This window comes from Lissotriton vulgaris, chromosome 8 (genome assembly GCF_964263255.1).
Source record: "Lissotriton vulgaris chromosome 8, aLisVul1.2, whole genome shotgun sequence".
Taxonomy (NCBI): domain Eukaryota; kingdom Metazoa; phylum Chordata; class Amphibia; order Caudata; family Salamandridae; genus Lissotriton; species Lissotriton vulgaris.
The window spans coordinates 1,384,803,469-1,384,821,604 of record NC_141696.1 but is presented as its reverse complement, the minus strand read 5'-3'; the positions used below and the strand labels follow the sequence as shown (position 1 = coordinate 1,384,821,604).

General features: G+C 46.3%; 1 protein-coding gene across 1 annotated transcript in view; it reads left to right on the top strand.

Moving 5' to 3' along the window:
* Positions 1 to 18,136, top strand: part of SETD4 (SET domain containing 4) — a 110,261-nt gene that overhangs the window by 2,645 nt on the left and 89,480 nt on the right. Inside the window, exons 2-3 of the mRNA XM_086935383.1 lie at positions 12,096 to 12,202; positions 16,947 to 17,042. Of these exons, the coding sequence (XP_086791509.1) occupies positions 12,127 to 12,202; positions 16,947 to 17,042 (172 nt within the window). The 5' untranslated portion in view covers positions 12,096 to 12,126. The remainder of the gene's footprint in view (positions 1 to 12,095; positions 12,203 to 16,946; positions 17,043 to 18,136) is intronic.

Sequence of the window (18,136 nt, the reverse complement as noted above, 5' to 3'; positions counted from 1 at the left end):
ATTAATTCTGAAAAATAAAGCACATGTCAAGACATTCATGTCATATCGTAGGTATGCATTGAAAAGCGGTGACCACAGTGTGTAAGACGACCCTCATGCTGCCATACGTGCTATTCAATTGTGTCAATAACTGGCTGTTCAGCCTATAGTGATTATCGTGTAGTGCATGGATTTTAGCACTATATTAGTCGATAGTACATCATGTGGACTATATTTATCCAACGTACTGTTTGAGACTTCAACAAACCGTCTGTACGTATTGGCACTACATTTATCTTTCATCAGCCCTCCGTTCCTTACGGATTGCCGGTTTTAACATTATAATTTTCGATGGAGAAAGAAGTAGTGAACATGACTGATTGATGAGCATCACAATATCATTGGGCTCCTAAACACTCAACTGTGGGGGAGATGATGAAGAAAAGGCTTACATGGGCTGTAGAGAGTTCCTACCCCATGGATCCTAGTGGAGCGTAGGTCTGTAGTCACACACAAGGGACAGGAATAAGGTAATTTACTTAGTTTGAAAACAGATGGCTAAGCCAAAGTATTTCCTTATGATTGGAGCTCGTATATTATCATACCCACTTCGCCAAGACCAAACGCCCTCTCAGCACCTGGTAACGTTCCGATCCAGGGCCCCGTGAATGCGGTAGTCCTTGCATCAGGCGTATTTAACTCGTAATTGTTACCTTGGAAGGTGTGCCGCGTCAGCACGCGCAGACCATACACATCAACATGCCTGCATGTGAACGCGAACGTCCTGATTGGTCGGATGAGTACGGGGAGAGTGGTGTGCTAACTCACTTGGTTAGTGGAGGATTGCAACTTTATCCTGACTCCTGCCGGAAAGATAGGATCGAAACCAATCCAGGGCAATACCCACTATTCCTACCTCTTCTAGACGGGTCGGCAAGATGCCATGGTTTACCGTGTCGAAAGCAGCAGACAGGTCAAGCAAAATAAGTATCGCCGATTGTCCCCTGTCTGCCAATAGACGAAGATTGTCCATCACGGTAACCTGAGCAGTCTCTGTTCCATATTCCGGGCGGAAGCCAAATAGTACATCTGCCAACTTGTTGTTAAGTTCCAGGAACTGTAACAGAGATTTGCTGACCAATCGTTCAAGGATCTTTACAGGGTAGGGTAGGAGAGAAATGGGCGATAACTTCCCGGACAGGTTGGGTCGAGAGTGGCCTTCTTCAAAAGTGGCATAACCATGGCCTGTTTCCAGCCGGATGGCACAACACCACTGGATAGTGATTGATTACAGATCTTCCAAAGTCTGGGAAAAAGTTCTGAGGCAAATTCCTTCCAGTTTTTATGTGGAAGGGGATCCAGTGGGGAACCAGAGGAGACACCCAAAGCAGTCCTTCAGAATTCTTCCTCCGAAGGAAGCTCAAAGTGATCCAAGAGACTCATATTGGTAGTACCTACACCAGGTTGGTTTCCTGAAAAGGATAACTTTTCTTCACCATTGGTCGAGGCTACTGCTCCACTAGTCATAACTTCTTCCCCTGCTTATAGATTTGTTTTGAGACCATTAATAATAGTACTATTTTTTTCTTCGAAAAAGGTCGCTAAACTATCACAGAGATCTTGAGTTGGCTGAGTTATGTTTTGTGAACATTTCGGATCAGTGATGTCATCAACTATTTTAAAGGTACATTTAGACTTATTTGTTGATTTCATAATAATCTTTGCGAAATGCTTTGGTGGAAAATATTTCTTTTTTTGTATATAGACATGGCCATTTTCCATGCAATCTTGTACTCCTGCATAAAACTTTCTCCATTTTCTTTCTGCCTGTTTGCATTTCAGTTTTTCATTACACCACCTGGCAGAAGGTTCACCACTTTTCTTTCGGTCTTTCAGAGGGGCGATTTGATTAACTGTTGTCGTGATTTGATTATAAAAATCTGCTTAGTTCTCCTCTACTGACATGGATATATCAAAATCCCCTTAGATAGCAAACGTTGGTGAACATGTTGCCTTCCCCAAATCCCCTTCCAATCCCTACTCAAGAAACTCATAGCTTCCCTAGTAGCTGGAGCTCCTTTACTGGGGATAAATGTTGAAAATTTGACCAGATGGTGATCTGTCCAATCCACTGGGAGCACCTTCACATGTCCGGTGACTGTTTCCTCACTAAAGATTAGGTCAAGTGTGTGCCCCCCTACATGTGTAGGCCCTATCACCCTTTGTAGTAGGCCTAGGCTTTCACAGGATTGAAAGAGGTTGGTATATCTAGAGTCTTGTTTGGCCATAAATTGAAGTCTGCTACAATGAGCAATCTAGAATGAGTAAGAGCCATATTATTAAAGACTTCAACCAGCGCCTGCAATAGAGGTGGACTGACTGCACCAGGGGTTCTATAACAGACAATGCCGTCCAATAAATGTCCTCTGGGGTCCTTTAAAGAGAACCCCAATAGCTCAAACCCCTCCACTACATCAGTGTCCATAGGGACAAAGTCCCACCTTTCTTTAAACAAAACGCCAGCCCCACCACCTCTACCTGTAGCTCTTGGCTTGTGAAATATCTTGTTGTTAGGGGGGCACGCCAATCCTGGTTCGAGAAAGGAATCGGGAAATGTCCATATTTCGGTCATAAATAGAACATCTAGGTGATGTGCTTCAACAATTAATTGAGTCTCTATAGAATGTTTAGGGAGAGGCCTGATATTTAGAATCGGATTTTGGGCTGGCGGTTTCCTCAAATCTAGGCAAGCCTACCTCACCACCACTAGCCTCACCTATCTCCCGCAGTGCCTCGCTGGAGTAGCAGAGTTTCCTTGCGCCATCGGCAACATGGCTGGCACTGTGCGCGGTCCGTGTACGGCTGGGCGCAGATGGGCTTGCCTTTGGCATGCCTCTGGCGCGCCGTGCCCGCTGCACGCGTCTACTGCGCGTCCACGCCAGCGTGCTGTTAAAATAGCTGGTTGGTGAAAAAGACTGGAGCGCTGACTGAAGAAAAATGGTGGGTCCACTCTTACAGACGTGCACCACCGGGTCAGGCAGGAGAAAAAGGTTCACAGGAACCACTAATTAAAATTAACTTTGAGTGTCTAGAAAATCTAAAAACACTTTCACAATAAGTTTTTACATATAAAAGTAATTCAGTTGAACAAGAGTGCAAAATACGCAGTACCAATCTAAAGAGTGTCCCACCACTCGTACACTCTAGCTGGGGTGCTTCTCTTGACTGACTTCAGTGGTAATCTTTAGTTTTTTACCCTTGTTGGTGCAGCCAGTGCTGTATTTCTCTAGACGTGTTTCAGTAGAGAGCAGCAAGTCTTTTGGTGGGTGCTGGAAATGCTGCCCAAAGTCTTCTCAGGTAAATACTGCCCAAAGTCTTCTCAGGTAGTGGGTAGCTGTCACGCTCTACAAGCTTAATTAATAAATAAATAAATAAATATCTGTAGAACTCACAGGGTGCAGATGCATCAACCACAGCTCATTAGCTCAAGGTAGCCTTTTCAAGCAAAAAGGAGGGCGGGCACGCACTACCTCACACCGCAGCACTCAGCATTTTTTAATCTCCCTCCAAGCGAACCCAAAAGTCTTCTTACAGCCAGCGGGAGCTTTAAAAGTGCTTCCGCCAGCTGGGAGCAGACGTTTGATCTGTTTCTCTTCCTGCACTGATGTGGGCAGGGAAACCATTCGAAATATTGCTCCTGCCCGGAGGGAGCAGCATTAATAGCTGCTCCTTGGGGCAGGAGAAATGCTGGCTCCCACACCATGTGAAGAGTCTTCTAGGGTAGCGGGGGCCCAGGGACTCTCCTGGTGGCCCCCAACAAGTATAAGGAGGGTGCCCTGGGTGGGCACCATGGCACCCATTTTTAATAGTGCGGCTCCAGGAAATGGGGTCTCTGGGGCCAGAAAAGCTCGGATGAGGGGGTCGTGTGGTCCCTCTTCCCTTTCATTTTAGTAGTGTCCCTGGAGAATGGGGTCCCAGGTCCTAATAAGACTCGGGGAGTGGGGCCACATGTCCCCCTCCTTTTCGATGAAAAATAGTCCCTGGGGGATGGGGTCTCCCAGGCCTAATAAGGCTTGAGGAGGGAGGACAGGTGGCCCTTTAAAAAACATAATGTCCTGTGGCCACCATATGGTAATAAAATATTACTTTATGTTGAAAAAAAACTCCTAGAAATTCACTAGAAGAAAGAAACCAAAGGTTAAAATAACATTATAGTTAGGTGAATATGTCATTGACATGAGTGTTCTGAACTAAAAAATATATATATATTATGTTATTACATCACTCATGACCTGTTCGTGACAACTCTAGGATTGTCTGTTTTACATGGTTTCTGTGTAGCGGTCAGATTTCTTCACAACATTTATTCAACATTTTGCACAGTGGGGTGTTCTGGTATTTAAACTGCGATGAAAACATCATAGTGCAAAAGGAATTAATGTTGAGACCATTCAGAGATTTGAGGCTATCTATGATGAAGATATTGGTTATTATTATTAATCTTTGGTCGTTTATGAAAATCTTGAGAACCTGCTGGTTTTCTAGACTAAATGCAGATGGTTGTCTTGTTTAGGGCTCGTGCCCTGCGTTGCACTGCATAGCAGTGCTCACGCAGGGCGAGAGCCCTTTTGTCTGGGGTTTGAAAATGGACCCTGGAATTGCTTTTCCTTTAGGGTTCCACTATTGGGCTTTGTTTGCGTGATTTTTTAAAACAGAGCACTCAATAGGCCAAAGGTGGGCGCATTGCTCCGCCTACGGCCTATTGGTGGCTGTTACGCGCACCAAAGCCCATGTGATTTCAATTATCGTGCCCAGATACGGGCGCGATAATTGAAAACACATATGGCGCGCACCACTCGAGGGCGTGCGTTTTTTTTTTTTTTTTACATTCGAGGCTTCAGAGCGACACATGTAAACAGATTTCTGAACAAAAGGTTGTAACCGAGAGGCGTGCAGCTGCACAAGCTTGAGTTCTGTCACAGCATGGAGCCAGCAGTGCGGGAGAATACTGCCTCTCACTGCTGCCAATCATCTTCTGAAGAGGGATGTGCATGTGTTACCGTGGGGAGCGCTTCGCAGCTATTGTTTGGCATGGCATGGCATCTCAGTGCTATACAATCTTTCAAACCTATCGACACAAGCACAGCGCTATAACACACAAAGCCCCAGCTGCTTTGCATAGGGTGGCCGCGGTACTCCTCACTGCTCTTCTCCAGTGTAGCCCCGATGTGGGATTGGTTTTGATGTAGCGCCACGTCTCCTGGAGTGAGAGTTGCGTAGACAGGCTGCAGACTGTCCTTGCGCCACCCATGAGCCTGCTGGATCTGTGCATTCCCACTGCGTCTGGAGTTAGGCTGCCTGTTCCCTGCCTTACATCGAGTCCCTGGGGCTTCAGCAGAGTGGGCAAGGAAGAGGCTTATCGGCAAAGGCCTTTGGGGAACCCGCCACCCAGGAAACCAGCAGCTCCTCTAATCCACTATGTGAGAAGTTGGCCTGGTATATGATGCTCACTAGTTCTAGTGATCACCTTGTACCATGCCAAGCAACCCTTATGATGATTGGTTGTAAGTCAACCTTCTAGACCAGCTATCCTAGTGGTAGCGTGGACAAAGCAGTCTTAGGCTAAACTCTGAAAGGCATGTGAAGCAAGCTGTTTTACCATACACAATCCCCTTGAATACCAAATGAAAGGACACCACACAGATATATATTGAAAATATATATATTTATTAACTACAAATATCCCCTATACTCTTTATGAGCACAGAAGCACAAGCGTTAAAACAAAACAGTTAAAATACACAAAAGTTGCACAATATGGATGAGCCCTAGGGGCCACCTAAACCATATACTAAGAAAGTGGTGTAAGAGATACCAATCGAAAAGGAAATAGGCCTAGGGCCTTGGGAATCGCTGGAGCTGATCGAGACTAGCAGTGACTAAGTCGGGAAAGGCCCGCGGGACTCGGGTGCAGTGTTTAAAGTGCACGCACTCACCAATGCAATGTCTATGGTGCGTAAAAGGTATAAAGTTAGTTAGTTAGGAACCTTTCTGAGTGATCTAGAGGAGTGAAACTTAAGACACAGACACTAGAGGTGTGTACCAGTGTGGGAACACCGGCATTGCTGAGTTACCTCACCCACAGGACGCGGGTGCATAGGGTCGAAGTAGTGTCGGGTTTCGTCACGCTGGTCGATGTTGCTTGGAGCTGAAGATGCTGCAGGCGGCTCGATGTGAAGAGTTCCGGTGGATCCAAGGGTGGATCTGAAGTTGTGAAGACCTGAAAGCAGAGGGAACAATGTTCAAAGTCACTAGCAAGTGACTACCGTGGAACCAGGATGGAACCAGGCGATGTCGGGTGCAAACAGGCGATAAAGTGTAGCTTCTCTCTGCAGCCACGTGGACACGAAGAGGTCGAGGACGTCCAGGCGTCGGTCACGAGATGGCCCACGAAGGCTCTAGCTGATGGCGGTGTCTGCAACTTGATCGGAGTAAACAGGCCATGGCTAATGCAAGCCACGCAGGAATCGAAAAAGGCTTATTACTCGGACCAGCAAGGTCAGAGCGGGTGCTCCCTTTTACAGGAGCGAGGGCAAGTCTGGAGCAACCAGACCCGCAGTGTAGATTGTAGGTTTCGTCGCCAAGATGGCCGCTGACCACGCGGCAAGTGGCCGGGATGGCGCGTCGAGTGGCACGATGCAAAAGGGCCCCACGCAGATCGTGGAGATGCTGGGGGGCTGATCTTCGGTGCAAGGGCTGCTCGGTTGTGGGGCTTCTCAAACCCCAAAGCACAGCGTCGAGGGTGCCTCGGGTGCTGCGCAGTCAGCGTCTCGGGGGTCTTTCAAGAGGTCCGGTCCCACGTCTCTCGGTGCCTTCTTTGCAGGGACTGTGGATCGGGCTGTGAGAAGTCTGGGAGTCTGGGTCTTGTCAGGCTCTGGGCTCGGGCTCCGGCGGGAGGCGGCGGCAAATTAGACGTCGAGTTGCTGGATGGTGCCTGTGTTCACAAGGTGGCCACTCCTAGGCCACAAGGGAGATGCTCTTGAGTCTTCTGTGCAGCAGAATGTTGAAGTCCAGTCGTCTTCTTAGTTTCAAGTTGATTCAGGATGATCTGAGGTGCTATGGCACTGCTCCCACTCTTATTCCCAATCTGAGGGGTGGATCACCTGCTAGGCCCCTCCTCTGGGTGGGACCAGGAAGGGGGGCGGTTACACCCCCTTTCGTTTGTCCAGCTCCTCGCCAGGCCTGGGTCTGGAAAGTCCCAGGACCTGTTTGGACTGGCTTATGCACGAGGACACCTTGTGTGCCCCGGGCATGTCTCAATCTATTCAGCCCTGTCCTACACAATACTCAAAATCCTGTCTGGGGTGGTGTTCGCACCTCCCAAGGCAGGAAACCCTTTGTCCAAGCCTCCCTCGCTGGAAGGACTCCCAGCAGCAGGAGGTCAGACTTGTGTCTGTGGTGGCAGCATGTATGTATGTATGTATGTATGTATAGGCATTTATATAGCGCACTACTTACCCGGAGGGTCCCAAGGCGCTTCGACCGCTGCGAAACCCTTCCTGGCTTCCCTGAGAGATGGTCCCTTAATGGGTATCTCCAGGGTGAGACCAGGCATCCCCGGCGGTCTGGTGGGGCCGTTAGTGAAGATGAGGCAAGCTAATGCCCAGAGTTGCCGAGTGTGATCGCTGATCAGAGTGGGCACCGAGGCGAGAGAATTATCGAGTCCGCTGACCCTGGTCCAGAAACCTGCCGCGCCGGGAATCGAACCCTGGTCCCGGGCCGTCCTCTGCTCTCGGGTCTGCCGCCTCTAACCAGTGAGCCACACTACATCCATTTTGTGATGCTGAGGCTCTGGTTAACTTTAACCGGGGTTAAGGCTCTGGTTAACTTTAACCGGGGTTAAGGCTATGTACATGTCGTGTCCCTCTAGAAGGGTGGAATGCTATCCTCGTCGACAGAACTGTTGAGGGGACAGTATTCCAAATCGTATGACACCTTACTCGACATGTTTTGATAAAGCCAAACCAAAGTTAGCAAATAACCGCGAGGATTATAATGCACTTAAGAGTATATGGTATGGCAATATCCCGGAACAGCTAAGGGAGTTGTTCCCGACAGCTGCAGACAGGCTCAGCTCATGCTAGAGCACCATCTCGCATATTTCCACGCACTCTGCCTCCAGGATTGATGAGGCCTTCCATAGGAGTGCCTGATAGGAACATATGTGTCCAGTTTAGGTTAGGTATAGGTATACTACACCTAAGCAAGAGGTGATTACACCAACTTGCCCCAGCTGAGTGATCAGCCAGTTGCGTCAAATATGGAGGCCAGGCCAGGGGTGGCACAATACATGCTGCAGCCCCTGGTAGACCTTGGAAACACCTGTGCCCTGGGTACCTAGGGTACACTGGGCCCGATTCACAGAACTAACTTAAGACAAAATCCTAAACTTACTACTTTCGGTATTCAGAGAAGTTAGGATTTTGTCTTAAGTTTGTCTTAAGACAGACTTAAGTCAGACTTAAGACAAAATCCTAACTTAAGCCTGTCTTAAGTCTGTCTTAAGACAAACTTAAGACAAAATCCTAACTTCTGTGAATACCAAAAGTAGTAAGTTTAGGATTTTCTCTTAAGTTAGTTCTGTGAATCGGGCCCACTGTTACAGGGGCCAATAAGGTGAACCAGTTCCAATTTGTAAAGCACCTAAAGCGCATTGGCAGTAATTTAGAGAGAGAACAGCAGGCTGTAAGTCTGATTAGCAGGCCCACAGCCACATTAAGTCATAAACCAGTGAAGCAAAAAGCAAAAATTTGGGGTGACCATAGGATAGCAGACCCTACTCTCGTACACACTCTGTATGCCAGTCAGAGCCAGCCCAAAAGTCGACCCGAGGGCAGAGAACCGACAACCCTGCCCCATCACCCTGCCTGCCACGAGGCAATGACCCCCCGCCCCCACCATCCGATGGCACTACGCCCCTGCTCCCCCTCCCCGCATCCCACCGGTTATCCGCCACAGGCACCACAGTGCTCCCAGATGCTGCAAAACACCGGCTGGGGAAACAATCACTACCCAGCACCAATTGAACAGCCGAGTCACACCATCCACCGGGAAACTCCACAGCTACCAGCCAAAAGCATTTAATCTGTACTCCCGCCTAGAGACCCTTAAGGGTGATTGTTCGCGCTTTACAAATGTGCTACAACACCCTCCGCATGCTCTGCAGGATCTACAAGTGGATCCTGACCGAAACAAGATGAACGGTGACACAGGCCCTCGTCAGCAGCAGACTGGAGTACGGCAACGCACTCTACGCAGGAATCCCAGCCAAACACCTACAACACATCCGAAATGCCTCCGCCCGACTGATCTTCAACGTCCCCCGCCGCAGCCATATCACCCCTCACCTGAGAGACCTACACTGACTCCCCGTTGACAAGAGGATCACCTTCAAGCTCCTCACCCACGCACACAAAGCACTCCACAACGCCGGACCAGCCTACCTGAACAGTAGACTCAGCTTCCACACCCCTACCCGCCAGCTCCGCTCCGCCAGCCTCTCCCTCGCCGCTGTTTCCCCCCCCCCCCTTCATCCAACGAACAGCCTCCGGTGGCAGATCCTTCTCCTACTGTCATGGGGATTGACCCTTGCATTACGCTGTGTTAAGTTGGCATGAGCTTATTAGAAGTTTAAACACCATTTTTCCTTTCTGCTGCCTTTGCACACAGCACACATTATTACAAATGTTTAGAGTCTAGCAGACTGTTTTGCTTCACATGAGAATAATATGCTTTCCTATGGTAGCAGCTTTGCTTGGTAAGCTTTGTCTGAACAGTGAGTGCCGAGGCCTTCAAGGTTATTTCAACACAGTCGTTGTTGTTCGGTCTGATCAGCGCACGTTCTAGACATAACATATATGCAGCTGTGGCCACCTCTGATTTTGGCGCATTTAATAATGCACTGTGCAGGCATGCTTACACACACTTTTTGAGAACATTCGCATGCAGAGAGCTGGTGGGGAAAATGATGTGATCCATTTCTACTAGGACCAGAGATATGGGGCCGCCCTTCTAAACCCAAGAGACCTTCTGTAGATATAAAATAACCTAATAGTAAAGGACTGTGAAATCTAGGAGTATGCTAGTCTATTTCCATTTAGCATTTTAACATGCTTTCTCCTTTTGTATTTTATGGAATAGTAACTATGCTGATAATGTTGTTGCTTACAATATGTTTGCATGTATTAGTTAAGATACTGCGCTTGAGAACACGGCATTAGAAATACATATTTCAAACTTGCACGTGTCCTCATTTGCTCCCTGTTATGGACTAGTATGAGTGTATAACGAAAGAGTGTTCTTGTGTTCCACATTGCCTGAGGTATTCTAAGTTCCATGTTCTGGGTTGTCTAATCATTGGGGTTATGGAAGAACCAATGAGACACTGATTGCTAGTCTGGGGTGGGGTTTTGGCTACTAAGGTGTGTTTTGGCATACCCTAATTCACTGAGGTTCCAAGTCTCTATGCACAGTTCTGTGTAGGAGCAGAATCCCTGCTACACTACCTCGCCGCCAAGACCTGGAACACCCTCCCTACCCACATACGGCAGACCCAAGACCTACACGCCTTCAGAAGACTCCTCAAGATCTGGCTCTTCGAGCAGTAGCCGCACCCCCTCTCCCCCCTACCCCCCTCTCCCAGCGCCTTGGGACACTCACGGGTAAGTAGCGCGCTTTACAAGTACTTTGATTGATTATTATATAGCACTGCCCACATTTGTTTCACCGTTGTCACTATTTTCCATTGCTGCGGCGTTACGTTGAAGGACCTGAATTTGATAAAAAATGTGTTTTGGGGAAAAAAAGAAATGTTCATACAGCAGATACATGTACCTGTATAATTACAACACAATGGTCGGCTTAAATTATTTAGCTAAGAGAGTTTAGGCTTAATACTTTCTCCAGGAGAACCATTGTTTTCTGTATCACTGTTTTGACCCAGTTCCCAGAAATATATATCCATGAAAAGGCGCAATTACCCCCTCCCCACCGCCGCCACACAACTGATCACTTCCATTCAGTGTTAACCATGTTCTACCACTGTTCTTTGTACCAATGTCTTCCTTACATAAATGTTTTAGATAAAAATGTAATGGCTGCTATATACATTTGCTCATTTAACTATATGTACTAGAATGTAGCTGTGGTGCATTGTGGGAGCATCGTGCACACTCACTCTTTAGCTATTCTTGAGGGTCTCTTATCTGTAGAAGAGCAGAGAGGAGGCCTGCACTTCAGAACTTACTATGGCCAGAGGCAGAAAACTACTGCCAGAGATCCGCTTTACTCCACAGCAATGTGGCTCATATAAGATGTTCTATGGAAAAGGCTCTATAATGTAATGCTAGTTCGCATAACAGTGTTTGCTCTTTAATATGTTATAATGTGTCCATGGAAAGCAATACAAATTAACAAAATGTTCCAAATTCACGTTTTGTACACGCAGCTCTTTCTAATATAATCTAATAGAAAACATGGACTATGCAAGGACAAACTGACCAGTTGGCAAGTGGTTTTAATAAAGCACTGTTTAGTTTACTCCAGTCCAACTCAACTATATACCATAGACACCAAATTATTTATTGGAGCAATCATTATGAGGATAACAAGCTGTTGCAATGCAAAAGGTCTCGCATTTGTTAAAGTTAGAGCCATTGGCATTGTAAGTGACAATGCCCTTTATCTGTTTAAAAAAAAACATAAGTAAAAGGCATTGTCATTTACAATGCTAATAGCTCCAACTCTTACAAGTGCGAGCGCTACTGCATTGCAAATGCTTGTTTTTTTTAAGTAGATGCGATCAACTTGTTGACTCAAAAAGAAATACTTTGCAAGATGGGTCAAAGTCTATTTCTATACAATTTTGATGCAATTAAAATATATATAAATATATATGAAAGAAGTCGTGTTACCAGCCTGCTGGTTTTGGTCTGTGAATTCCAGGAAATCATAAGAAACTCTTGACTAATTTATATGGGTACAGTTGTGACTTGGAATTGTGTATTGCGCAAAATATTTGAAAAGAACATAATGTTGTGTTCATCTAATCTTTGTAGATGCAGGGAATCGGTTTATTCCTTTTCCAAGATGTTACGAAGCAGAGGTCGAACTTGCCGAATCAGACGGAGGAGGAAACTAGTTGGAAGATCAGTTGCTAGCGGAGGTAGGAATTGTAATCAAGATGGAGTATTTAAATTGGCGCTTTATGATGTATAACATTAAGGTGTTGGTTATGTAGTTGAACAGTGCTTAGTTTGTCTACTGATTATTATGTTGAGATTTCTAGTGTATTATTGTAGGGTTTGATAGTAGAGCAGAGACTCTGTCTATCGCATTAATCAGCACTGATGGTGGCAGAGTGCTAAGCAAAACCCTGGACCCCAGTACTTAATTCGTTTACAATTTAAGTACAGTCAGTGCTTAATCCCTTAACCCCTTCCGTGCTCGCGCGACCAACGGCTGACGCCCGCACTACCTTGCGGGTGCTGCGAATGACCGATCGCCCAAGCAGCCCCGCCCACTCAGAACACCCGCACCACAGCGGAATGTCCGCTGCGGTAAACGGGTTAAAACTACTCAATCAGTTTGAAGGCTGTGCTGATCATCTGCAGTGGAACCTAGAGATGTGTCGACCATGCAAATGATAAATATGGCCTCCAGAGTATACCGGCTGCTGCTAAGAGAGGTATACTCTGGGGGACGGCCTGGAAGGGAGTGCAGGGAGTGGGGAGAAGGGAAGCAAATGTGGTGGGGGGCAAGAGTGTGGAGCTGAGAAACCAATTGGAGGGGAACAGTGGCCACAACCTGAGCCCCAGAATTCGTGAATAAAAAAGTCATTATCAAATGCTTCCGTTAAATTTATTAGTGATAATTTATCTATCTGGCTGCATTCAAGATCATATTTTGGCCCAATATCTGAGAGATTCCAGCCTTAGGTACCCCCTAAACTCTGAGGCCTGATCCCTTCTAGACAGAAGCAGAAGTGACGCCCAACCAATTTCGCTCTATTGGGCTCATCATTGACCGCAACTGGAGTTCTATTGCTCATTGAGCAAAGGACCCGTGTCCAGGCATTTCCATTGCATGTGCAGCTCAGCTAAAGTCAAAACCCTTTGACAGCATCCCTAACCCTGGAGCCTGCTCAGTATGGTCTCCAGCAATGGCCACAAAGTCTAGCTGATCTCAGCGTCATGTGCCTTGTCTCCTTGGCCTTATAGCTACTCGGTAGGACCTTTGACTAAGCCCAGCAGACTCTGGCCAAACGTTTTATCTTCTGGCCATGCAATGTGCCAATCCCCCCCCTGCCCAAGACCTGCTGTGTAGGCTCTGGGCTCTGTTCCCAAAACCCATAAGACACAGCCGAGGGCTAAACTCAGTGGACTCTATCCAGGATGTGGCTTTGGGTCACAAGAGCTGTGCTTTGTCCATCCTAATACTAAGATTAAGATTTTGCAGCAAAGCTTTAGCAGTGCCCAGTGGACTCTTGACTACAGAGCCCGTGCCTGAGTGTTTCCCTGCCTCTAGAGCAGGGGTCTTCAAACTGTGGGGCGCGACCCCCGGGGGGGCCGTGGAGCAATGCAAAGGGGGTCGCGCCTTCACAGTGTCACTTCTGCCCTGGCCTCCTGGGCTTCAGCCCCCTCCTCCCTCATCCTGTGTCTCAGCCCGGCTGCTGCAGTGCAGCTCGCGCTCCTGGGGCCTTGGCAGGGCAGTGTCTGGAGTCTTATCTCCGTCCGAGTTTTTCACAGGTCTTTAAGGACCATTAGCATATTTACATGCCTTTGTTAACTGATTACCAAAGCTTAGTTTTTTTATGGTTCCAGTACCCCCTGGGCCCCCACTCTGCCTATTCCTTACGTTTGTATTTTTACACTTACTGCTGTAGTGTGAGAATGCATTTAATGAAAAGAAATATAAAGTTAGATTGCCAAAAGAAACTATGTGTTGTTTAAAGATCCTGCAGAGACCTGCTCTTGACACTAAATTGAGTTATAAATAAAAAAAGTATGTATTAATTAGTGATGTGACTTTTCTGTCTTTATTTTCTTTAATTATTAGTCATGGATCATTGAGGCATCCCTAGAACACAATTAAAAGTGCTTCCTATTTATATTTGCTGTTCTAAGTATTCACAGATAAGTGCAAAAAATACAGCTGTAGGTGACTGCTTATTTCTGGGCCATCAAAATAATGAGCTGGCAACCCTAATCATTAGACTGGAAGTTTGTTGCAGGATCAGCACATTATTTATTTCCTCCACCCTCGAACCCTGATTAATGCCATTATAGCAATAGTTTAACTTATATCTGAAACCCTACGCTTTAAGTTTCTGGGAATGCACCCTGCTTTCAAACTACTCGCTTCTCATTCTCGCCTTCACTTTCACATTCACCCTGCACTCCCAGCGATCACAATGCACTCACACTGATCACAATGCACTCACACTGATCAACATGCACTCACAACATTCACCCGCTCACCCTGTTCTCACAGTGATCACTCTGCACTAAAAAATCGCTTGCATTGTTCACTCTGTACCTCACCCTGCAGTCACACGAGCACACTTCTCACTCTGCACTCATGTGACACTCCACTCACCTGACCCCCCTTACTACTCAATGTGTAGCTCACTCAAACAAGGCCATCACTAACCATGCACTAATTCGTCCCAATCTGCACTTACAGCCGAACCCAAATTCATATGGTCACCTCACTCACCCTGCAGTTACTCCTTTTACCATACTCTCGCACTGTTGCATTGCTCACCGTGCAGTCACATGGGCACTCTTGTCACCCACACCGTGCAGAAGGTTAGAGTGCCTGGTACAAAGAAGATGTACCATGCTCATCACAGAACTGAGTGTGAGTAAACTATGAGTAGCGCTATAAAATAATGAAATGTTTGTCAGACAGGTGCTATAGAGAGATGAGGTGTATTGTTGGTGAGTGGTAGTGAGGGAATTCATGGAGAAGGTGGAAAGACTGTTGCACTGTGTGCGACCAGTGCTTGGACAGGCCCTGGCTGGGAGTGTTAACCCCCCCGAAGTTCGGGTCTAGTGGACCCCCTGCTTCTGCCTATTATTTACATTTGTAGTGCGCTAATGTTACCAAAATGTGTCCTGGGGCTAATAACCATCTGCCTGCATCCTGAGAGAGGGATATGGGGTTGGGAGAGGAGAGAAGAGAGGAATGGAAGGAAGGGGGTGAGAGGAAAGGGGCATGGGTAAACTGTTTAACTCTGCACAAGACCACCACGGTTTGAATGCACCCTTGCTGCTCCCGGCCATGGCCAGGTGAGCTTCTAATGTGGCAGCGCGTATTCCTGCGGATTGGGAGGCCCTTCACAGAGGTTGACTAGACATCTTTTTGATGTTAATTGCTGTATTGTGGTTATAAACTGGTACTGATGGGGTGAAATCTTTCCTCAGTATTACTGTGTTTAAAAATATTCTGAATAATAAAGCAATGCTTCCCCAAAATACGCAGCATCACAGAACATTATTTACATTTTCTACTCACACAATTTAGTGAAGCCTGTCGCATAATTTGGCCCTCACCTTCCTCATAACCTAGAGGTTTCGAAATTTTTGTCAGGAGGGGGTCCTTACGCTTGAAAATGTTGACAGGGGGGTCTCGGCATCCAAAAGTTTGAAGACCTCTGCTCTAGAGGCTACTGAGCATGGCCTTTATCATAGACATTTGTTACCTTCGCCTGTCAGAAATCCTCTAGTGCAGTATGTAAAGGCCTCGCCACAATATTTACTTGCGGATTCTGAAGCAAGGAGCCTCTTCTTAATACAGTGTATCCAGTGGCAGTTAAGCATGTTTATCAGCATTATTGCTAACACCATTTATGTAATGTGTTATTTAAATTAATTAAGCCCAGGTTAGATCTTGTATATACGTGTACCATTTGGGAGGCAAGATTTTTGGGAAGTTCAAAAATCAAATAGCTCAAAACAACATTTCATGAAGTTTGCAAACATCTTACTGAAGATGCTCAGTCACTGCCAACCCCAGTGAGTTACATTTATCTGCATTTAAGTAGGGTGGGCGATATATTCCGCTCCAATTATGGCTGAATCAGGCCACATTCTGCCAACCGCTGCGTTGTGGAGTTTTTTCTCACACGCATCTCAAAAACAGTAAATTGGCGAGTGTGAGAGAGATTTGGTGTCTCCAGCACAGTTTACGCTCACTAGGTGGACACCTAGCAAGATTTCTCCAATGCAGGCGGTCAGAAAGCTGCCACTCAGTTGGAAAATATACTTAAGCTGCAACAAAATCAATTTAAGAAACTACGCCCACTGCCGTGCCGCACGGTGCTGTTTGCGCTGAGCTCCTGGTGCTAAATCACAGCGTAATTCTGTGAAATCTCACGGAGTATTTTTTGTGACTCCGTGAATTCCTCCCAGATCTACATTAAAGAGACTGAAGAGGGTCTGGTTTATTAACTGAGGAACAAAGAGTTTTTCACCAGACTTTATTTCCGGTTGAAAACATTGCTCGAAAATTATGCTTTAAAATATAATCCTAATCTAGATTTTGGGAGACATTTTTTTTGTTTGTTCCATATTGCTTCAGTTTGGCTACAAAAATACAGATTTACAGTTGATTTTAACTGCCACGTTAATACAAATGTCGGATCCTCTGGTTTCAAAATAAATACTGTAAAGTAGCAATGTAGCTATTCATTGTTCCTTGTGCTATCAAATGCTGTCCTTGTATGCAGTAGACTGTGTGTTTTATATTCTCGAGGTGGAGTCTTTGAATGTTTTATTGAGCTCATGTACTGAGAAGAGATTCTATATTCCGTTTGCAGAGTAGATGTAGAATTAATTGTTTATTTGTTAATGATAAAAGATACACCTTTACGCTGTATTGTGTATTTACCGATCTCTTTGTTACAGTTAATCACAGTCATGAACCTGAATACATTCAACTCAGGAAATGGCTGAAACACAGAGGCTTTGAAGACACCAATTTACAGACTGCTTTCTTTTCAGGTATTGTATTAAAAATATAGGTGTGGTGACATTCCTTGCATCCTTATGTGGCAGTCACTTTTCATGTGCACAATACTGTTCGATTCACTACAAGAATGTAGGTTTTGTGACTAGATGAGAAAACCGGGAACATCAATGTTTTTTGTTGTTGCATGCACAAGTCTGTTTAATGACTTTTCTGTGTATGTTACAAAATCGCAACAGTTTCGTCCATATTGGTTTACATTTCCATTTATAACAGTCACTGTCACTAGACACATAGTGTGCACTCGCCAAGCTAAGGGCCTGAATGTGAGTTTGGCGGTTATGGAGCGGGCCGCCACATCAGCGCCACGCTCCAAGACCGCCGCGTCAGCGCCACGCTCCAAGACCGCCAAATCCCTAGTTTGTCTGCCTCCTGGACTATGAGTTGTAATCCTGGCGGGCGGTCCTGCGCCGCAGTCCCACGGCGGTGCCTTTATAAGGCCATATGAGCGCCGCAGCCCATTACTGAACGGACAGAAATACACAATGTTGTGCATTTCTATCCATGAGGGAACAGGGGGTGCATACACATGCACAGAGGCCTGTATGGCCCCCTTGTTTCGTCACTGCTACCCTTTCCATGCCGGGCTCACCACCATCAAAAGGGTCGCAGTAAGGAAACTTGTAATACGCTTGGCGGTGCCACAGTAACACCACCAGCATATTACAACCTCACTCCTCTGCTCCACCACTGCGTTATCAGGGATCCCTGGCGTCTGCGGCATTCCTGTGTTGGTCCCACCGCCGTAGTTGTAATATAGCATGTGGACCACCATCCAGGGCCCACCACCACTGGTTTGGTGGTCCAATTAGGCCCTAATTACAACCTGTAAATGAATGACTAGAGAAGGACTACACAGCATTCTCCAGCTACAAAAACATTATTTATTAGTCAAAAAGGACATTGTGAGAAACATTCACACTTTTTTACTCTTACAGGCCAGCTTAAAAATTCCACTAAATCTTCGTTATGAAACACACTCATGTACATAAGTAACACACTCAAGCCCATCATAAACCACAAGACCGAAGGCCAAGGCTTTGTTTACCTTTCTTGAGTAAATTGTTAT